Source organism: Podarcis bocagei (genome assembly GCF_964188305.1).
Source record: "Podarcis bocagei genome assembly, chromosome: 3".
NCBI classification, from domain to species: domain Eukaryota; kingdom Metazoa; phylum Chordata; class Lepidosauria; order Squamata; family Lacertidae; genus Podarcis; species Podarcis bocagei.
The window spans coordinates 4,877,843-4,901,855 of NC_138127.1; the positions used below are offsets into that span (position 1 = coordinate 4,877,843).

A 24,013-nucleotide genomic window follows, 5' to 3' on the forward strand; every position below is an offset into this window, starting at 1 on the left:
CTACATCAGAAAGCACCCATCCTGTGACTCACCTGTGTTTAAGATAGAGGGTGAAAGGGAGGGCCTTAGAGGATTATCTAAGTAATTAAACTGAGAGCCAGCATGATACAGTGGTTAGTGTTTCTGGGTTGAGCCTATAGGGCCATAAAAAGGATCCTGCAGGATCAAACCATAGGGCTATCTAGGCCAGCATCTTCCTCCCTCCACCTGCCCCAGGCACTGGCAAATGTGTCCTCTTTTTTGCTCTTCAAAATATGGCAACCCTAACAATTCTGATTCTATGATTCAACAATGCATTGTTGTAGGGGGGTGAGGCTTGTGTTTGCTAGAGGTGTTACCATTTTAGGTGATTCAGTCTGTGATCCTGCAACCACTTACCTGTGAGTGAACCCCACCAAAGTGAATGAGCCTTCCTTTTGAGCAGACATGTACAGGATCACACTGTCAGTCCAACAATGTCATCCCGAGGCAGGCCAGTGCAATGCAGTTCATAAAATAGCTGCCCAAATAGCTCTGCCATGCACTGCCTTCAATTTTCACTGCAAAACTGTAAGTCTTATTTCAAGAGTTATGTTGCATATCAGCATGTCTAAAATCCACTGGGTATAAATGAAAAATGATTGCTAACTTTAAGAAGAATTGCACAACCTATTCCATGATTAAATTAAACATTCATCCCTACACCCGCAGCACAGACTCAAAATCCCATAGATTCATGGAGTTCTGTGCAAAAAGGCTGTCCCTTTTACTTTCATATCTGAAGAAGTCCATGCACCTGTTTTTGGATAGTTAAGTGAGTTATTAGTCAAAACTTTGGTCACAAGCAGCATCCAAATCAGTAAAATGATCATAAAACAATCAATGCCTCTAGGAAACTCCCTGCCTCTAAAATAAGGCAAAACTCCAACTGTCCAACAGAAAAGTAGCCACTGAATGCATGACTGGCTAACAAAAAGGCCCTTTAGAAACTTAGGCAGGAATAACCAGATGAACAAATATAAGATGGGGTACACCTAGCTTCCTAGTAGTGCATGTGAAAAGGATCTAGGGGTCTTAGACCATTAAGCTTAACATGAGTCAACAGTGTGATGCAACAGCAAAAAAAAGCTAATGCTATTCCAGGCTGTATCAACAGATGTATACCGTAGTATCCTGATCAAGGGAAGTAAAAATACTGCTCTATTCTGTCTTGGTCAGACCATACCTGGAGTACTGTGCCTAGTTCTGGGCACCACATTTTAAGAATATTAACAAGCTAGAATGTGTGTAGTGACCAAGATGATCAAAGGTCTGGAAACCATGCCTTATGAGGAATGTTTGAGGGAGTTGGGTATGCTTAGCATTGAAAAGAGGAGACTTGAGAGGAGATATGAGATCCATCTTCAAATATCTAAAGGGCTACAGAGAATACTAAGCTAAATAGACAATTTGAGCGACTTTGTTGGTTATGCCTATTCTATACAAATGAGCTCTAAAATTATAAAAATGCTACCTGCACATCTGAAGATTTCCAGTGGAAGTCTATTGGTTTCAAAGAAACCAGGAAAACCAGGCAAATGTCACATAATCACTGCACAGGTAATTTGTTATTGACAAAATGGGAAATGTCAGAAAAGAGGCAGTTCTAGGTCATCAACTCTGTTTATAAACAGAGGGGGAAATGTAAAATGATTAACAAGACAGATATAATGATTAACACACTGTCCTTCATTGCTGGACTTAATTTGAAATTGTATGGGGTTTTTTGAAAAGTAAATGTTCTTACAATGGTAGCAGTTTCTTTAGGTATTTTGACAGATAAGAGCTATTCTGTTTCAAGGCATTCCAAAATAAAAAAAATATGGATTTGATAAGTGGCAATTAACAGGCAATGCGCTGTTTTCAGTTCTGATATATTTTGTATTTGTGATTTCAAATCATTTCCTTGATTCTTTCTTTTGCCACATTCTAGCACAGTGTTTCCCAAACTTTTTTGGGCAACGGCACACCTGTTTACTGAAAAAAAATCTCGCGGCACACCACCATTAAAGCCCCGCCCTGTGACGTCAGCGCGCAGCGTCACGCCGGGAGGGACGCACAAAAGTGAAAGTTTTTCCCCTCCCCCTTGCCGGGGAACCTCCAAGCTTTGGGGGTGGGAGGAGGCAGCAGAGCGAGGGCAGCTGAGGCGGCGGCGGCTGTTGTGGTGGTGGCGGCGATAGCGGGCGGAGGAGGGGGCGGCGGCGGGAGTTGCTGCTGCTGTTGTTGCTGCTGCTGCCCGGACATGCCGGCCTCCTCCTCCTCCGCTGTCTCGCGCTCCTTCCTTTTGCACGCGCTGCCCCGCCGCTCGGCACCACCACCGCGGAGCCGCCCCCGGCTCGACGCGGATCCTCGCCGCCGCCGCCTCTCACCGCCCGACTCGCCCGCCTCCCTCCCACGGCACACCAGCCGATGTCTCACGGCACACTAGTGTGCCGCGGAACACCGGTTGGGAAACACTGTTCTAGCATAACCAAGAGCTAGAACCTAGGGTGGAGCTTAGCAGATGAAGCACATGTGATTACAACAATGAAGGAATTAGTTACTGTGGTTCTCAGTGGCTCCTCCCTTGAGTTCTGAGGGACAAAGTAAATAAATGAGTTGCAGCCTAGGGCTATGGTTTAGAATTCTGCTCTGCAGTGGGGAAAACTGGTCTGGAAACCACAACCAAAGATGGAAAAGGTAGCCTTCTTAGCAAGCAAGCATCTTTAAAAGCCATAGCAAGTTTGAGGAGCCATACATGTTTTCCCTAATAGCAGGCGGCAGATATATATCCAAATGATTACATTTCAAAGACTAACAAAGGTTTAGCAAGAACTGCAATACGTACGCCCAGATGATTTGGGATTTAAATCTTCAGGTGGGGGCTAAATATAAGGAATAAATAAAAAGTGGCTCCATGCTCTTCACATTTACCATCCTATTGATTCTTGTAGGTTGAATTATGATTCCTTCATCAGAGATAAGCACTGAGGCTTAGAGAAATAACGTTATCTAAGGCCACCATTGAATTCATGGCTGAGCTAAAATTTGAACCTAGGACTTCCAGGCTTGTAGCCTGTGCTTTATACTTCTGCATGCACAACCACTCTACCATATTCAATCAAACTGTCATTTTAAAATCCACAATGACAAAAGTTCAGTTGTGTGTATCAGTTCACTGATAGCGCTGTCATGTAGCTCAAGGGAGCACACAGAAATATAATGACTGTTATTAAATTGCAAATCTTCTAGTGCCACTGACTCCCAGGGATAAGTCACTTAACTTCTCTGGATTTAATGGAATGGGAATGCAAGTAATTCCTTACTTCATAGGGCTGATATAAGGTGGTAATTGACATTTACAATGTGGCACACAGTTGTAAAAGCTTTTCCTTGCTTTCATTTCACAGCAGTAGTTCTCAATACTCTGTAATGTGAAAGCATCATGCAGATTTCTGAACGTGTTGCTGACATTCAGGCTAAATGCTTCCCAACTGAGATGCGAGAAGGCACGGTACTTCAGAAGCACTTCATATCGGGATGCAACCAACTAAGTGTTACTCAGAGGAGACCCACTGAGATGAATGAACCTCAGTTAGTGATGCCAATGAGCTTCATCTACTCTGAGTAGGACTAGAATTGGCTGCAACCCGTTTTATCAGAATCCATCAGTGTTGGGTGGGACCTAAGCATTTATCTAGTCCAAACTCCTGCTCAGTGTAGGAATGGCAGTGTAGGAGGATGCATCCCTGACAGATGGCTGTCCACCTTCTGCTTTAACAGCTCAGGAGAAGGAGCAGCCACCACCTCTCAATAATCTCTTACTTTTTGGAAGCTTCTCTTAGTGTTGAGCTGAAATCTGCTTCCTTATTTTCACCCATTGGCTCTGATAATGGTTGGCTGATTCTGTGTGATGATGAGTATGGAATGTTCCATCAAAATGCAACACATGAAAAAACCGCTCTCTAATTCTCTTAGCAGATGTTTTTTCTAAATATTTGCCTGCCATCTAGTGGCTCAAAAAAGTAGTTTCGATTAACACTTTTGTCGCTGAAGAAACACACATTTATTTCAATGTGATTGTTCCTTCGGTAAGCTGTCCTGAAGGGAAAATGTTTTTTAAAATTCTTTGAAAATGTTGTGGCAACAATCTTGGTTTCATAAAATGTTCCCCCAATAGAGGTTTGTGCGGTGAATTGCCATTAGATGTGCTGATTGTTTGCAACTAATACAGTATTCCATCTTTGTATTTTCCCTTTTATTTCCACAGCAGCTCTGTTTAATGGGTATGTTATGTCAGCTATACGTCACATCCACTCTAGGCAATTAAAGTGCATGGGTTCAAAGATGCTGGGAGCTGTCGTTTGTTAAGGGTGCTGGGAATTGTAGCTCTGTGAGGGGCAAACTACAGTTCCCAGGATTCTTGAGGGGAAAGCCATTGCTTTGCATTTATGGTGTTTGGAAGCCATGGCACATGTGCAACATGTGACAGGCAGTATGAGATTCTGGCATTCTTGGATTGAAGAGACCTTCTGTGCACCTTTCCTCCAAGCAGCCACATTTTGGCACTCTACCCAAATAGACTGGCTCAGTTTTAACATAATAGGTAAAGGTAAAGGGACCCCTGACCATTAGGTCCAGTTGCTCATCTCGCTTTATTGGCCGAGGGAGCCAGCGTACAGCTTCTGGGTCATGTGGCCAGCATGACTAAGCCGCTTCTGGTGAACCAGAGCAGCGCACGGAAACGCCGTTTACCTTCTCGCCAGAGCGGTACCTATTTATCTACTTGCACTTTGACGTGCTTTCGAACTGCTAGGTTGGCAGGAGCAGGGACTGAGCAACAAGAGCTCACCCCATCGCGGGGATTCAAACTGCCGACCTTCTGATCAGCAAGCCCTAGGCTCTGTGGTTTAACCCACAGCACCACCCACGTCCCATTTTAGCATAATAAGACATTTTTATCATAGCCATTCCGGATGAGGCTAAACTGATGCAGGATTGGGGAAAAAAACATTTTAAAAATAGCAAATTTAGTACATGAAAGAAAAACAGTGCAAGTAAAACACAAACAGAGCCCGTTTATTTTACAAACAAGAGGCTCACTTTGTGCACAGTGCTTCTCACTTACACAAAAAGGCAGGGGGGGGGGGGAAACAGCAAGGCTCTCCAGGGAACAAGCACAATCCTAAAGCCTGGCTGGCTAGGTGTGGCCATCAGCTCAGAGAATGCTCAAAACCAATATGATTCTGATACAGGCTAACACTGGGCTAGCATATGGGGCTGTTCTTGAAGCAGTACATGCCTCCTCCCCAGTGCTTTTTTTCTGGGGGTACGTGGGGGTATGCATACCCCTAAACCTTTTGTGAATCTAAGTTTGGCCTCATTGAAGGGTAGTATTTCAATATGAGTAGGAAAACTCCTAAACTTTTTTTTTTTAAAGGAAAAAAAGCACTGCTCCTCCCTATCTGCTATAGTGGTTGTCCTGGATAGGCTTCAAAACGTGGTATGGAGTGCAGTAGGGCTAAATTTCAGGCAGTACAACCAGTCTCACGGTTTTCCAGTTTAGATACATGGGAAGGAACTCTTTGCCATAGCTATACTTTTCAGTTGGATGGTATGGTAGGCCGTCAGTTGGATGGTATTTTTATTGGGGAAATGTTGGAGGCTATAGTAGGAGGCTATCCTTATTTCCATTGGGTAAATGTTAGAGTCTATAGTAGGATGCCCATATATTCATTGGGGAAATGTTGGAGGCTATAGTAAGACATCCCTATTTTCATTGGATAAAGGTTGGAAGTTATAGTAGGATGGCCCTATTTTCATTGGGGAAATGTTGGCAGCTATAGTAGGATGTCTCTATTTTCAGTGGGGAAATGTTGGAGGCTATAGTAGGACATCCTTTTTTTTTCAAAGGATAAAGGTTAGAAGGTATAGCAGAGCGTCACTATTTTCACTGGATAAAAGTTGGAAGGTATAGTAGGGCGTCCCTATTTTTAATGGGGGGAAATTGGAGGGTATCATAGGACGTCCATTTTTTCATCGGAGAAACGTCGGAATATAGGACGCTCTCCGACCCCCGAGCCATCTGAAGGCAATCCTGCATTAAAAAAAATGTTTCACGTTTTACTATGTTTCAATATATGTCGGGGGCCGCCCAGACTGACCCACCAGTCAGACGGGTGGGAATATAAATCGTAAAAAAAACCAACACCCCATGACGGAAGGGGACGTCCCTATTTCCATGGGAGAAAACGTGGAAACGCTCCCACTTCAGCAGCAGGTGAAAACATTGAAGCCGCCCACCCCACCCCAAACAAAGGTGCCAACCCTGGGGGCGCCCACCTTAACCCCCCCAAAGCCAACCGTTCCGGAAAGAGCAGAGCCAACGGTTCCCTCGGGCCTAACCGCCCCTTCCTTTGCCGTTGACGCGCCTCTTAACCTTCCTTCGGAGTCAAGGCGGCGGCGGCGGCGGCGCTTGGTCCCTCAGGCCCGCTTCCTCCGGCGCCGTTTAACGACTCCCCGCCTCGCGCCCGGCTGCCTCCTCGCGAGGCGCACGCGGCCCTTGGGCGGCCTGGCGCGCTTTTCCCCTCAGGCCTCCTCGCGGGGGCCTTTCTTCCCACTCAGTGTAAGGCGCTTCTGGTTTCTTCTCCCGAGGGCCGCGTTTCCCCCTCGAAAAACGCCGCCGAGCCGCTTCCTCCTCCCTCAGGGCCGCTTTCGCCTGGGCTGCTGCTGCCCTCGCCTCGAAGCCGGCGGCTGTAGTTGGAAAGGCCACCGCTTCTTCGTGCCTCGCCTCAAAGGGGGAAGACCACTGCCCTCCTCGGATTCAGTCCCAGGTAAATGGGATTGTGGGGTTGCACCCCGAAACCTGTGGGGAGGGGAGGGGGAGAAATTGCGAAATTAAAAAAGGGCGAAAGGAAAGGGTTTCGTCCCGTTTCCCATCCTGCTTTCGAAGAGCTTCGGGGAGTCGAGGCTTGAAATTAGCTTTTTCTCGCTCCCCCCCCCCCCTTAAAAAAATACACGGTATTTTCATGCTTCCTCGTCTTTTATTATGCCCCTTTTGACTTTCCAAGAAAGTCGGTATTTTAGCTACCCGGAAGTGAAAGAAGCTTTTCTGCAGCCCCCCGAATATGTTCTGCAGCCGCGCCAATAAAAACCATCGTGTGTGTGTGTGTGCGCGCGCGCGCGCGCACTGTGTGTGTGTGTGTGTGTGTGTGTGTGTATATATATATATATATATATATGTATATATGTATATATATGTATATGTATATATATATATGTGTATATATATATGTATGTATATATATATATATATATATATATATATATATATATATATATATGCTTTCGTAGATTTTCACGGGTACAGGAATGCAGGTTTTGGTGTCTTCGGGTGTCTTCCCGTGTAAGAGTTGGGGTGTCTAGGCGACGTTTCGACGAGGTCTAGACACCCCAACTCTTACACGGGAAGACACCCGAAGACACCAAAACCTGCATTCCTGTACCCGTGAAAATCTACGAAAGCATATATATATATATATATATACACACACACACACACACACACACATACACACACACGCATACTGAGGGGTCTTTGGGAACCCCAATAAAATAATTGAGAAGGCCAGGCCTCCCCACAGTTGATGGGCATTTTAAAGAAGGTTGGAAAACGTTTATGGACTATATGGGAAATAATTGTGTATAGCTGAAAACGCAGGCAGCATTAAGATAAATTCAGCAGTGTAAATAGGTTTTGGTGGATGCAATAATCATGGAATACTGAATGGTATAGTTTTTGTAAAATATGCAGGGATTTATGACATGTAAAATGAACCATGGAAAGAGAAAAAGGGAAGTCACTGATATCTTAAGGATATAAAATTAGTATTTTAAATGGTAAGACAGAAAATTTAATAAAAAATTAAATACACACACACACATAAACAAAGTTGATGGGCATTGCCAATCAAATGGTGCGTGTTGCACACCACATCATGTGACTGATTATGCAGAGTGGGGATTACCCCCCCCCCCAATATTTTATTCCAAGTTGACACAACTGTATCTATCTATCTATGAAATACCAGAGTGGTAGCCCCGTTTGTCTGTTGCAGCAAAATAACCTCCACGCGGCACCTTAAAGAGTAAACAAATAAGCTTTCTCTGGTCTACCCAGTACATTTGTACATATATGCGGTTTAGTATTCATAAGCAGGGTAGATGGGTTTAAAATGTGGCCATTTGTATCCTGATTTAGGCTTGGCTGATCTCAATCCGGTTTCCCAGTGGTGCTGCTTTGCACATTTCCTGGAAGCAGTCATGCGAATGTGATCCCAGAATCACAACATAGTAGGGTTGGAAGGGAACAGAAGGGTCATCTAGTCCAACAATGCAGGAATCTTTTGCCTAACTTGGGACTTGAACCCGCGACCCTGAGGTTAAGAGTCTCAGGCTTTGCTGCATGTTAGTATGATTGTTGTTTACATTTCCTCATTTTTACAAGCAAGCTTTGTATCTCTACAAGGAAGCTTTGTATCTCTATGTTTTGCTTGCTATCCTTTTATCTATACAGTGGTGCCCCGCAAGACGAATGCCTCGGAAGACGAAAAACTCGCAAGACAAAAGGGTTTTGCGGTTTTTGAGGTGCTTCGTAAGACGAATTTCCCTATGGGCTTGCTTCGCAAGACGAAACGTCTTGCGAGTTTGTTTCCTTTTGAAGCGGGAACTGGGCTGGCAGGGAGCGAGCGAGGGAGCGACCTACCTTTTCCAGAGGGATCCTCTTCTGGAGAGGGCACAGAGGAGGCAGGTGGGCTGGGATCCAGCGGATCTGGCTGGGTCTCTGCGCCGCCTCTGCCTCTCTCTCTCCCCCTCCCCACGTGGCTGCTCCATTTTGCCCTAACTCCACGAAGGCAGGAGGAGGCGGGACAAAGGAGGAGGAGGCATCTACTGCGCTTGGGCCGCCACGAAGGTGCCTTTGCGGGGGTGGGAAGAAGCCAGGAGCAGCTGCCGAGACTGTGGGGAGCCCGGCGGCGTGGCGCAAGGTAACGGGGGAGCAAGGGAGAGTCTGCGCCGGGCGCTTCGTGCGTCCGCCCTCGGTTCCTGGGCTCGAACTTCCTTTGGCACCTCGTGGAGAGAGAGGGAGAGGAGCGGGCTGGGGCTTTGATGTGGGACGCGGTTTGGCGGAGCGAAGACGTGGCAAGGCTTGGCGACAGAGGAAGGGGGGCTGTTTTCGTGGGGAGGTGGGAGGGGGTGTCTTTGCCTCTTCCCGGCAACAGATCCTCCAGGCTGGGGAAACTCCTCCTGCTGGGGAGCGACCCGCTTTGTGCTTTGCCTGCTATCCCATTATAATACAGTACCAGGGTGCATCCGTGCTTCGCAAGACGAAAAAATCTGCAAGACGAAGAAACTCGCAGAACGGATTAATTTTGTCTTGCGAGGCACCACTGTAGATGGAATGTATTTAAAAGAGCCTTTCTTAGGACCAGCATATTTACCGTTTGTGAGGCTAATAGTCCAGTCCTGTACACGTCTACTCAGAAGTAAGCTCCATTAAATTCAAGTGGGACTTTGGCAAGTGAGTGGAGGACTTTAGCAGAAACAGGGAACATAGGAATATGCACACTGGACAGTTCTCCTCTTCCTTCCTGTGTTGTTCATTTCTGCTTCACCTTCGCCCAGCTGCACCCTCACAAAAACAAAATATTAAACAAAATTGCTATGCCCATTATTGTCCAGGTTGGTCAGATTTAAAAAAGAAAAGAGGATAGTATTCCTGCATCTTTAATAATTGTTCAGTAGGGGGATTTTGAGCAAAAGATTCCTATATTGCAGGGGGTTGGACTAGATGACTCTCATGATCCCTACCAACTACAATTCTATGATTCTGTTAAATATATGGAAGCACTGCCCTCTTTTTCAAAAACCTGGCCACTTTACAAGAGGTTGAAACAAGGTTTGATAGTTCCTGGGTAGACTATAGCACAGGCATAGGCAAACTCAACCCTCTAGTGCTGGTCCTGTTAGCTGGGGATGATGGGAGTTGTAGTCGCAAAACATCTGGAAGGCCGAGTTTGCCTATGCCTGCTATAGCAGTTTTATAAAGTGAAAATGAAAAACCTGCTTTCAGTGCAAGTATTCATATCTGAGACGTATTAAAATGTTCTTCAGTTACACAGAAAAACCTTTTACTTGATGTATCTGGTAAAAGCACTGATTCAGTTTAGAGATGCACCGTAGGGATATCTAGATTATTTAATATTTGCCTAGATGTTGTTTAGTCATTATTTAAAATAAACTTTGTGTTTGAATTTAAAACAATAGAAACAATGCAGTTTCTATTTTTAATTGTTTTTCTCCACCCTGATAAATGAGTGCAGGGGAAGAGAGGGAAAAGACGGTTTGGTCAAGTGTTAATGGGATGCAAAAAATAAAAATCGATTAAAGCACAAAAACACACACACTTAAGATTTTAAACTACATGACTTTTCCATGTTTTCTTCAATGCTTTACAGATTTTTTTGACTCCTCCCCCAGCTGTTTCAGGACAGATGAAAAGCTGTGAATATTTTGAGATATGGCAGGTGAGATAAGATTTTTGAAAAATGTTTTGGAGAGAAGATGAAGCAAGCACAGCAGTTTACTGGTCTTTCTGCACTTTGCATACATCTTGTCACTTTAGTTTGTTTACATATTAGTCTACTTTTGGGTGATGTTTAAAAACCCTGCTGTTATACAGCACTGTCTCATGGTTTGCATGTCGCTGAGATCTTCCTTTTTAATGCTAACTGTAAAATATAGAGATGACTTTGCAAAACATTGTGAACATCTCTCATTTCTTATTACTTCTTGTTAATTTCATAAATTGCATCTTTCATCTCAGTCCATTCTTTCCCCTAAATTGCTTAACTTTTTACTCTCCTTCCAGTTTTCTCTACTTTCCTTACCTGTATTATTGCCAACTGTACTAGAACTGAAGAATGCATTTCCCCACTATGTGATAAAAGAAATCATTTGATTATTTAGATGACTCAGAATATTGGACTGTTAGTTATGTGTAGAAATAGGCACTGTCTGACTGATCTTTTGAGGCTCAGTAATTTAGGCTTAGGGTATCACTTAAACTTACCGTATAGATTTGGTTATATTTATATATTAGAAAGATTTAGGTAAAGGTAAAGGGACCCCTAACCATTAGGTCCAGTCACGGACGACTCTGGGGTTGCGGCGCTCATCTCACTTTATTAGCCGAGGGAGCTGGCGTATAGCTTCTGGGTCATGTGGCCAGCATGACTAAGCTGCTTCTGGCGAACCAGAGCAGCGCACCGAAACACAGTTTACCTTCACGCCGGAGCTGTACCTATTTATCTACTTGCACTTTGACATGCTTTCGAACTACTAGGTTGGCAGGAGCAGGGACCGAGCAATGGAGCTCACCCTGATGCGGGGATTCGAACCGCTGATCTTCTGATCGGCTAGCCCTAGGCTCTGTGTACATAAAAATAAACGGTTACATAATTTCCAGTAATATATAAAGAGAAGCATGGTATTCAAATATGATATTTCTTTTGATGTAGTAGAAGATAAATATAATATACTTGAGACTTTGAGTTGGTGTGCCCTATTGGCAGGGAAATCTGAAAACTGGAATGGTATCAAACCTGATGACAGAACTGTCAGTTAAAGTCATATATTACCTGATTATGTCAAACTTTATTTTGGTTTTCCAGGTAGGAGAGTTTCATCTTTGTCAACAAAATTTCTAGATGTAGACCTGAAGATTACTGATGTAAACTACCATCCAAAAGAAGTTCTTGTGAAATTTCAAGGCAGATATAACACAGATTGTGAGTTTGATTACCATATATTGCAAAATGAAATACAGCAGGTATCCAAGGTGAAAGACAGTGTTGGGATTGGCGAGTTTTGTTTAGTAGAAGACTCTGCTTGTGGAGAATGGTACAGAGGAAGAGTAGTACAAAAGAAGAACTACATCTATGAAGTATTTCTTATGGATAGTGGGAAAATCCTGGCAGTTGATGAGACACATATTGCTTCTGCTATTGATGAGTTGTTTCAACTTCCTCCCAAGATGGTTTGTGGAATTTTTGGAAATATACTTCCAATTGAAGAAAAATGGACTCCAAAAGCTCTGAATTACTTTTCGTCATTAATAGATTTGCAGATTAAAGGCCAAATACAAGCTATTCTACCACACCAAACATTTCTGCTTGATGTGCCAAAAATCACTAGTGATGTGGTTGAATTAAAATTAGGCAAACTTGTTGATGGAGATACATTCTGTCTTATTGTAGAAATGTTAACTGAATTGCCACAAGAGCTGCTTTGTAAACAGATGCCAGATTTACTGCAACAAAAATATACAAGGCCGGATTCTGTATTATGTAATGATCGAATTCAATCAGAAGTTCAACCAATTATGAATAACCTTCAGCCGCTTTTATCTATTGGTGGGATAGAGAAAGTAAAAATATCAGTGGCAGTCAGTCCAAGTAAATTTTATTGTCAACTGCTGCAATACCAGGTGGAGATGGATGAGTTGACAGCAAACATGTCTTCCTGTTACGAAACTAGTACAGAAAATGTTCCATCTTGTGAGAATCTAGGAGTCCTCTGTGCAGCAAGACGGAGAAATGGCCAGTGGCATAGAGGAGTGATACAACAGCTGCTTTCTGATAACAAAGTGAATATTTGGTTTATGGATTTTGGCAGCTATGAAGCTGTGCCTTCCAGTTGTGTTTTAAAGCTTCAACCAGAATTCATGTCAGTACCTAGGTTTTCAGTTCCTTGTGCACTTTCCTGTCTTAGTTCTCAGGATGAAACTGTAAGAAACGATCAACTAAAAGAATTCAAGGAGGCCTTGCTAAGACAAAGTGTTGTTCATGCCCACATTGATTTATTCAATGCTGATGAACATTTGTATTACGTTACACTTCTTAAACAAGAGTCTGCAATGCATTATGAACATCTATCACAGGGGAGTGAAGTGATTCCAAAACTTGACCCATCCTTTAAGACCAAAAAATCCTGTACAGGTGAGGATATAAAAATCTCTGATACAGATCCTGTTTATGCCGACTCTGTTCATAGGAATACTGTACAATCAGGAGATGATTCAGATTCAAAAGACACTCATTTAATGTGTTCTTCTTTAAGAATTCCTTGCAAGAGAGCAGAAATGCAAATCGGTTCTGTCTGTGTTGCTTTTGTAGTATATGTCTTGAATCCATCAAATTTTTGGGTTCAAACTATTGATTGTCAAGATGAGTTTGAAGCCTTGATGAAGAAAATTGCAGCTGTGTATGATACAAGTGAAACTGTTGACAAGATTCTAGAAAATCCAGAACCTGGAAAACTATGCTGTGCCCGGTATAGTAAAGATATGCATTACTACAGAGCTGTTATCAGGGAAGTGATGGACAAGAGTATTGATGTTTATTTTTTAGATTTTGGCAATACTGAAACTGTACCACTCTTCAATGTGAGAGTTTTGCTTCCAGAGTTTCTAGAATTACCAGCTTTGGCCGTTTGTTGTTCACTTGCTAATGCATTTCCAATCGAGGACATATGGATTAAAAAAGAAACTGACTTCTTTAAAAGCATTGTGTTCGACAAACCGCTCACACTGCATGTAATTGCACAAAAAACCAATAAGTATATTGTCAGTGTGCAGTATATGAATAACTCAGAACAAACTGATGTTGTTTTGTCCATGGTTCAGGCTGGATATGCAGAATATTGGGAAGTAAAGCAAGATCCCTTTCAGAACGTTGGGGGAGATTCTAAAATGCAATGCTCAAAAGAAAAGATACGTAAAAAGAGTTGGCAGAAGAAGAATAAATTGCGGAGTCCTCTGACAAAAGAGCATGCTGTTACCTTCCCGCGGTGGGAAAACACTCTTTCAGATAAATTGGGAAACACATCTGGGAAAGGTGATACCCCGAAGCCTTATAAGGAGTATCAGTTTAAACCAGGAACTGTATTTGATGTCGTATGTTGTCGTAGTACTTCACCAGGTAACTTTTTCTGTCAGATGCGATCTAAACTGCCAGAGCTATTTAACTTGATGCAACAAATTCAGTATTATTACAACACTCAAAAAAGCCCATATGAACTTGGACAACATGCCTGTGTTGTGAAACATTCTAAGGATGGGAAGTGGTACAGAGCTGCTGTACAGCAACATGTGTCTGAGACAGAAGTTGATGTAGTATTTGTAGACTATGGTAACCAGGAAAGAGTTTTGTCAAAAGACCTCCAAGCCATTCTTCCAGAATATCTGGTCTTGGAATGCCAAACATTCAGATGTTGTCTTAATACGGTCACTGAATCCTTAACGTTTGACCCGAACAACTGGACTGCAGAGGCATGTAGAGATTTTGAGCGCTTTGTTTCCTCTTCTAATGATCTGCTGACCTGTACGATTTCTGCCCTAATTCTTCGGAGCCCCAACTATTTATATAATATTGTTGACTTACAGACTCCATTCACTACTTCACAGCAGTTTCTCTTAGAATGTGGTCATGCCCAGTCTCGCTCTTTTGAATTCGCAAGGTCCCTTGTGCCGCCATTCTCTCTGTACACATTTTATTATTCATCTTTTAACATGAAAATTGGAAATGAAGAAGGGGTGTGTATAACACATATACACAGCCCTACAAAATTCTATTGCCAACTAAATAGAAATGTAGGTGCTATAGACAAACTCTTTGAAAAGATTGCAGAGGTTAGTCAAATGACAGGCTATACAGACCAGCTAAACACTTGCAATTTATACTTAGCAAAATATTTTGAAGATGGCCTCTTCTACAGAGCTTTAGCATCTCCTATGGGCTCATCAGATTACTTGCAAGTATACTTTGTAGACTTTGGGAATAAACAATCAGTAGCAAAAAGAGAAATGATTCCTATTCCAAATCATGCTTCAGAATTATTATTTACTCCTATGCAAGCTATCAAGTGTTACCTTTCAGATCTAAAAGATGTTGAAATTACAACTGAAATAAATACATGGTTTGAGAAGAATTACTTGGGGAAAGAAATGAAGGCGGTAATCGTATCTAAGGAATCTGATGGGCAGCTTGGTGTGGAGTTGTATGATGGAGATCTACAGATAAATAGGAAGATTAAAGAATTATTGAAGCACACACAAAAATACGGTGTTGACCCAAAAATTATAAACACACCTGCAGAAAAGACCGTTGGAGACAAAAACGTGTTGCATAAAGTCAAGTCAGAAGCAGTTAAAAGAAAAATTAAAAATGAAGTAGTTGGTTGGAAGAGAGAAGCAGAAAATGAAGCAAATCCTGGCAATCAGACTGCTGGAAAAGAAATTACAATTGATCTGCAGAAACAGAGTACAAGGTCTGTAAAGCTCCCAGCAGCCTCAGATAATATAGAATTGGCCTTGCAAAGCAATCCGAGACAGAGATGCAGAGATACACATTGTGAATCTTGGACTGAGTGTGATAGCCCTCCTCGCGGTTTGAAGAAGATGCCTCCAGATAAAGAGTTGCAGATCTTGAAACAAAAATATTTTGGAGAAGAAAGGTGTAGTGGTACCAGGAAAAAGTACACAAACCTACCACAGCATCATATCCAGGCAAATTCCAAAATGTTAGTTTATATTTCTTCTATAACTAGCATGTCAAGTTTCTATATTCATCGTGCTGAGGATGAGAATGAAATTGTGCAGCTTGCTGAGAAGCTGAATGGAGAATCACTGGTTCTAGAGCCAGAAACACATGCTGAACTCGAGGAAGGTGACATGGTTTTAGCAGAGTATGAAGCCGATGACTGCACATATAGAGCTGTCATTAGAGGTATTAAATCAGAAAAATCTTTTGAAGTAGAGTTCATTGACTATGGTAACTCATCAACTGTGAATGCATCAAAAATATACAAGATGGAAAAGGTTTTCTTAAATTTTCCAAGATTCAGCATACACTGTTTTCTTAGCAAAGCAAGATATGCATTTCCAGATAAAAGTTGCAGTAGTGATATGGCTGCCTGCATTGCCAGTAAAGTAAATAATCAACTATTAGCGTTAGAGTTTTTACAACAGCATGGTGAACAGTGGGAGGTTGATGTATTCTGCCATGAAATGTCAATGATCAATGAGTTAGGTTTACAGAATATGAGTCTGTTAAATCTTAATGAAGTCGTAAAACATCTTCCAATAACAGATGTAGATACTGATGGTAATGACCGAAGTAAAAAATCAGAAAGCCGAAACGTGTCTGAAGTATTAATAAAAGCTGGACATCCTTGGGAGAGCCGCCCTAAGATTCCCTGTCAAAAAATAAAGCCTGGACAGCTAGAATTGGCTGAAATAGGTCACATTTCAAGAGATGGACGTTTCTATATAAAATTGAAGAAGGATGCACAAATATTTTTTGATTTAAACGTGATGATTACCCAAGAAGCTGAGAAGAACTCCTTGCTTGCAATGGGAAATATTCAAGAAGGGTTAGAATGTTTGACAAAATCAAAAGAGACCTTGAAATGGTATCGATCTGAAGTTATTAAAAAGTATGTGAATGAGGGTCACATGTTAGTTTTTTTCATGGACTTGGGAGAATATGAAATGGTGTCATTTCATGACACACAGATACTTAGTGACAAGTTCAGGAGTATTCCCCGGAATGCAATGCCTTGTAAATGGGCTTGGGCTGAAAACCTAGTGGACATGTCTCTTGAGAGCGTGTTGAAGATTATAAAATGCCATGAGATCAAGATCTTGTTTCTGAGATACCTAGAATCTACTTTTATGTGGGAAGTGGATATTTTAATAGATGGGATTCTGCTTTTGGAATACTGGAATCAAAGATCTTGCCAAAGGGTGCTGGAGAAATGTAACTTACCAGAAAATATAAAAATGGGCAAAACAATGCCTAAATTGTCATTCAGACCAAATTCTGTTTCCTGGGCACCATTCCAGAATGATCAGTATTATACTGGGTTTGTGACGTCTGTCACTGATCCTTCAAACTTCTGTATCCAGTTAGAAGACTCATTTAAGTCTCTAAACGCTTTGTTCAAGTTACTCTCTGACCTTCCAGAAAACCTGCCTACAATTCCACAGGAGCTTGTCGTTCCTGGTACCAGTTGCTTGATAAAGATTGGATCTAATGAAAAGTGGAACAGAGTTGAAGTTTCTGAAGTCTCCAAACTCTCTAATCTCTTAATAGTTACTTTTATTGATGATGGGTTATCAGTTCCCATCCCCATTTCTGATAGTCACAAGCTGAAAGTTATCCCAGAAGAGCTTGCTAAATTACCTCGATTAACTTATCCTTGCTCTTTGTTTGGAGTGTCACCTGCTGATGGGGAACACTGGAGTGATGAGGCAAAGCTTAAAATTCAAGAATTTCTTAGTAGACAAGGTCTCGCATTTAAGCTGAAGCAGTGCCACAGTGGGCAGAAGCTAGAGGCTGTTGTGTTATGTGATAAGAACAATGCAGCAGATATATTGGTTGCTTCCAGATGTGCTGTGTATTCAAAAACTCCATATTCTTTTGGTTCAATTAATAGTGCAGAGCTTCATCCATTGAATTCACAGATATGTGATTCATCACAAATATGTGGTCAGAAGAATTTGGATGCACAGATTGCTCTGCTGTCAGTTGAGGGGGGAAAGCCACAAAATTCAAGTTTGCAACTCAGTTGTGCTTGTGTTAATGTTTTGAGAGGGAACAGCTCAAAAGGACTGTGTTCAAAGAGAAAAGAGTGGCACAAAGCTTGCTTACACATTAATGGAAGAATGACTGAAACTCGGCTTAAGTATGACAAGAGATTTTGTGAGAGAGAAAGGCGACTCTATAGTACAGGCATACTGTCAGAATCAATCCACGAAATGCATGATCTTATGGGACTGAGCACCAAGATTGATGGGATGCAAATTTATGAAGAGAGCCAATCACATGAATGCTTCACTAGAAAGGTCAGTTTCAAATATCTTTTAAAACTACCCTTGTTCTTTCCTATGTATTTAATAAGAAAAACATTAAACCCAGATGTAAATGCAATGAAGCCTGGGATCCAAAGAATCATGTACTTAATTTTCCATGCCCAAGTAGGGGGCACTGTGAGCTTCCATGAACACTGGGATCAGTTGCCCTATGTAGTAGTAGTAGTAGTAGTAGTAGTAGTAGTAGTAGCAGCAATAATAATAATGTTTATTATTTATACCTTTGCTATCTGGCTGGGTTTCACTAGCCACTCTGGGCGGCTTCCAGCACATAGAAAAATAAGATAAAATGTCAAACATTAAAAACTTCCCAATACAGAGCTGCCTTCAGATGTCTTCTAGTCTTCTAAAAGTTGTGTAGTTCTTTATCTCGACATCTGATGGGAGAACATTCCACAGGGAGGGCACCACTGCTAAGAAGCCCTCTGCCTGGTTCCCTGTAACATTTCAGTGAGGGAACCACCAAAAGACCCTCAAAGGTGGACCTCAGTGTCCAGGCTGAACAATGAGGGTGGAGACACTCCTTCACGTATATTGGACTGATGCCGTTTAATCCAATGTGGTTTTCACCAAACCTCTTTAAGGTGTTTGTGTGTAAATTTAAAGCAGAACATGGATTTAGGAGGGAACATGAATCATTCCTCCACAGTTGCTTTTCTTCAAATTCCCTTTTAAAGCTGTCCCCCCCCCCATAGGGCTTACTTGCAATCTACTAGGTCCACTAGAATGAAAAATGTTTTTTTTAGGGAAGGAAATAGGGGCATGTTTGTTCCGGAAAAGTCTTAGTGAAGTCTTAGGGGAGTGAAAGGCGGGATATCAAATCCAAACTCTTCTTAGTCATTGTCATATTCATAATAAATCATTCTCTTTCACACTCGCAAATTCCTCTTCATAGGAATTTAAAAGTGATCTAGTCTTGACACTTAAGTTTGGTTTGGCCCCAATATTCTATCCACATGAATGTGACTCTGTACAGTTCCAGTTTGGCAACAGTGGAAACTTCATGTATTTCTGGAAGTGATTATGCGAAGTCCCCACATATGTAAGGCATGTCTTTGAAGTCATGCACAAAGATTTTCAGGTCAGTTGTTTTTGAAAATGTTTCATTTGCTGTCTACATAGAGCATCACTTTACATTAAACCTAGGCAGTTTATTGTGTTTGTTTTGTCCCTAATCATGTATTGAAAATTACTTGCTTTCCAGGTTAAAATCTGATAAGAAGAATTTCAACAGTTGGAAACAAGTAATGGATCTGGATGCCAGTCAGCGCATCAACTTTCACGAGAGAAATTTTAAAAGGAATTATTTAAAAGGAATTACACTTCCGTAATCACAAAAATAACAACAGTCCATGAACCCGAAACGTTTGTAACAGGTCTACAAGGTTGACCTTAAGCTTGCAGCTTTTTGTTAATTTTCTCTTGATTTAATATTTGCTCTTGTAATGATCAAAAGGGAGTGGTATCCTTGCCAACAAGTGCACAATGGTCCTCTTACATAGTATAACGTTTCACCACCATTTTATTATTGAAATTAATACTAATACATAACAGTCATTTGTAAGTTTTGTCTGGTTTTCAAAAATAACCAGCGTCAACCAACCAGATTCTGAGACATTGCAATAAATGTTCTACATGGTTTGATTGATGTACTCAAGTTGGAATTGCTCATGTATTGGTTTTCATAAGGGAAAGTAGTGTGAGAAGCAACAGCTTTTTGTTCTGTCATTTGCTGACTTTTGTGGGTGTTTTCTTTAAACTCATTGTTATGGGAACTGCGCCTACCAAGGACTGCCAGTCTAATGTTTACCAGCCAAAAAAGCTTGATCTGACCTAAACTTCATAGGAAGTTGGTCTTTTGATTTCAGTGGAACTTATTTCCAAGTAAGTGCATTTGCTGAATGCAAATATAGTTGCGAACTACCACACGCTTTGGCATTTTCAGTGTTTCTTTTTACAATCCGCTGCTTAACTCACACATTAATTAGGACCCAACACACACACACATGTTTACATGCAAAACAGTGTGAGCAAACTCTGCAATACATTTTATTGTATGTGTGTCATGTTGTAATAGGAAAAGCTGCAATACATGAATATTTAGTTATTAGGTCATAAGGAAAAGTAGTGCTGAATATTGATTTGTGTTTTAGCTGTCTTTCCTATTTTAATTTTCTTTGTGTATGTTATCTGATTAGTCATAATGCTGATGCTTACATCACACAGGTATAAATGTATGTGTATCAGGTGTCCAGGGAGCCTCATACGTGTACCAGGGCACGCTGAATCTCACTTTTCTACTGCTGAAAGTCATGCTGCACTGGATCCCAATTGTGAAGGTTCCCCAACTTAGTGGAGTTCCATTGAGAAGTGGAAGTTCTGCCTGTAGCTCAGTTTATTCTGAGACACATGTACACCTCTCCAGTCTGCTAATATACTTGATCTGCAGCATGTCTTATAATCTGCTGGTTAATTTCCACAAATGGATGGTATATTTTAACCAATGAATCTGTCTTGTTTGTGCCTATGTGATTTGTTTAACACAATTGGCTTTAAAAGTGTTCCCACATTAGTCTTTTGACGGGACAAACAGGAGATTGGTTGCTTCTGCATCTTCATCTATAGGAACTAGAATTGTGTGTTGATGTACTATCGTATACGTCAGAATTTTCAAAGTAATCCAGTTGCTAGATTTTATTCAGCTACCAATTTAGCTTGTATGCTAGGAAATATGCATGTAGCATAAAAATTATTCACATTCTTATTGAACCTACTAGAAAAAAGCAGGCCTTTAAAATTTGTATTTTAAGTTTTGCAGGATATATGTAAACTCTGTACATACTTTGTTTACTGAAATGAGAGTGCTCTTTTATTTAAACTGATGGTAACAACAATAAATCTGTGGTAAAGGTTTAGGTTGTCTATTGCTTTCTAGTACAACACTGTCCTAGCACTTGCTGAAAGCTTACTTAGTAGAAACAAATATAAAATTAAGTCCTGCTGCAATCAAATAAATGCTACTTTTACATAAGGTATCAGGGACAGCGGTGTTTTCATGCCAAGCAAAGCAATCATAATATACAGTAAATTATATAGCTGCTGCTGCTGTTCGGAATCATTTGGTGTTGTTTCAGTATTAAAAGCAGGAAGCAGTTGGCATTGGGTTTTTTTCCAGGGTTTGTTGTGAAGACATTGCTGGTATTTAAGTACTGCTGTACCTTTTTCTGGGGGCGTATAAGGACCAGCAACCAGTGTAAATCTGCAGTAAACAAGAAACACTGCAAGGTACACTTAGATTTTAAATACACATTTTCTCTTTATTAATGAGAAGCCTAGAATGACTCTCACAATTGAATGTCAAGTACAACAGTATATCATTATACGAAATTGACTGCAAAAAAAAGCATCCCCAAAAGGAGGAAATTGCTTTACAAAAAGTTGTTGAAAAGCCAAGTCAGGAGGGTCGTATTTCTCCCAAACGCTTGGGAAATGTTGAAGACCACAGCATTAGAAGCTCAACCCGAGTGTATACCAGAGATTGTGAAAGGTACCGCCAGGGCCAAGAGGATGCCAGCAAACAAAGAGTCAAAGAAGCTGTTGGCTTTCGCCTTGGGTGGCTTTAAAATAAGTAAGATAAATTTATGGTGGATAAGTTTATCATTGGCTATTGAACCTGAGGATCTAGTCTTTCTACAGTCAGAAATAACTCTGAATACCAGTTGCTGGAAACCTCAGCGGTGCAGAGTGGGCTTGCCATCGGCATCTGATTGGCCTTTATCGACTAACTGACCACCTAATGGGTTCTGAGCATCCTTAGATTTTGAGCATAAAGCCTGATACCTCCCTAAACATAGCCATCCACTAAGCTACAGCGGCCACTTGGCAGCTTGCTATTCTTCTCCCTTTGATACAATATATCCCTCTAGCTCTTGGCAAGAAAACGAGTCCCTTTTGAGTATGCCCTCTTGTTTGAAATGATAAAACATTCTTAGAATAACCTTTGCCACATAAGGGACGTGCTTTCTCTGCAAGCAGTGAGCAATGGTCTAAATATTTTCTTTAAAAATCCACAGCAACGCAGTGGGTTTAGCTAAAGTTTTTCTTAGAGTCATTTTGGCCCAAGAAACTTCTTGGAGGATGCATATCTGCACCCTCTGCTCAACACCTGCTGATGAATAAAATTCCAGAGGACCTCTTGATGTGGCAGTCGCAGGATGTGTGCCCCACCCCTAGCAGCGGTGGAAATCAGTCTAAACACATTTTGGGGTGAAAATGGGCTGCAGCTTTCTAGGAGTACAACAAGGAAGCAGGGTTGGCATGGCAGCTGGGCAGGGATCTGGTTTCCTATTCTGACAACCCTTGCCCATTGGAATGCATGTCCTAACTTGCCACCTGGGCAACTCCCTTGGGAGCTGGCCAGTGTTGGACACCAGTTTTGCACAGTCAGTGCTTGGGGGAGGTGGAGCTTTGCTTTGGAAACTCCTGTTTCTACATTGTAGAAACCAGTCCAGTTGTTGCCCATAGAAGCACACTCCACTACCCGACTTGCTTAACTCCACTCACTGTTGAGTTGTTCTTTCACAAGAGCTTCCTCCCAGCTTGCTTTTCTAGAAATTGAGACTTTAAATGGGAAGCAAGGTAGCGGCAGCCATAGAGGAACTAATTCGAACTGCCCGGTGCTAATGTAACCTTTTCTTCTACTTGGCAAGTAATTTTTTTAACTCCTGTGATATTTCCCTCTCTACTATCGAGCGCACAGCAAGAGCTTTTGCATTTGAGGGTATAGTGTGACTGATTCAACTTATTCCCCACAGCAGCAGCCTTTATCGTTCGGGCTGGAGGGAGCATATCTGAAGGAAGACACGAAGGATGTTCACTCTTTGACAGAACATTTTGGTCCTAAAACAGCACAAAAAATCTCTTGCTTAGTGCTAAATTCATTTTAGCGATCACAGTGATTGATAGGGTAATGCTTTTCAGTAGGTTATTCCTCTAACATCATCATTATTTATCAACCCAATTAATGTTAATAATATTAGTTATGTCATAGAGTGATACATATAATGAGAATATCATGTGATCATAACCAAAGCCCTGCTCAGGTATTCTTCCTACTACATGATTTCCATTGTATTTGCGATGTGTGTGTGTGTGTGGGGGGGGGGGTTATAGCCCTTGTAAAATATATGCTTAATGTGCATTAAACATTGTATGTATAAAATATTATATGGAGGTGTGCATTTGTAGAATGTTTGCAGAGAACTAGCAAGCACAGAAGGTACTTGTGCAGCTGTAGCTGCAAAATGAGGGTGGAGTCTTTGTTTTAGTGTTTATGACAAATCTCTGGGAATCTGAGTCTCTCTCGGAAGCTGACAGCATACTGTGGAAGCAACTTGCTGATCTGAATCTCTGTCTAGGACCAGAGAAACAAATGAGAACTAAGAGAAAGCTGGACTACATTGCTACGTAATTGTTTAAGAGCAATGCAATTTGTTGATTTGTATTTACAATGACATTTTTGGTAACAAGCTTAAAGACAGTTGGCTGTAAAAATTGCTAGTTGTTTAAGAGCAATGTGTTGTTTTGTATTTACAATGGATTTATTTTGTAACAAGTTTAAAGACAGTTTGCCGTAAAACTTTGGAACACTTCTCTTGATGTGCAAAGCTTATTGATTCATAACTCGGCACAAGGTCCAGGTCAGGGAATTCAGCTCAGATCACTCTAATAGTCCTTGCTCCCCACTCCACTATATTTTGTGCCTGCAGCCCTCAGCATTGGGGTTGAGCTTATGCAGCAGGGAACCTGGTCATTTAGACTCCCCGTACAATTAGGACCCAGCATTCCAAGTTGCATAAGCAGAGCAGGCTCAGGCGGTAACTGTCCCTGGAAAATAGGGACACTTGGAGAGTCTGGGTGTCAGGGGTACAAGGACGGAGGCACAGGGAAGGCAGGAAATGGAGAGCGATGGAGAGGAATCCCAGGACAGCGAGGAAGAGGATGACAATGACGCAGGGGATTCCATGA

General features: G+C 41.7%; 1 protein-coding gene across 1 annotated transcript; it reads left to right on the top strand.

The window, feature by feature from the left end:
- Positions 1-6,691: 6,691 nt before the first annotated feature.
- On the top strand, positions 6,692-20,899 carry TDRD15 (tudor domain containing 15). The gene is made up of 4 exons (XM_081188937.1): positions 6,692-6,830; positions 10,512-10,580; positions 11,727-17,959; positions 19,191-20,899. Exons 2-4 carry the CDS (start codon positions 10,574-10,576, stop codon positions 19,200-19,202), a joined length of 6,252 nt encoding a protein of 2,083 aa, XP_081045063.1. The 5' UTR covers positions 6,692-6,830; positions 10,512-10,573; the 3' UTR covers positions 19,203-20,899.
- Positions 20,900-24,013: the final 3,114 nt, after the last annotated feature.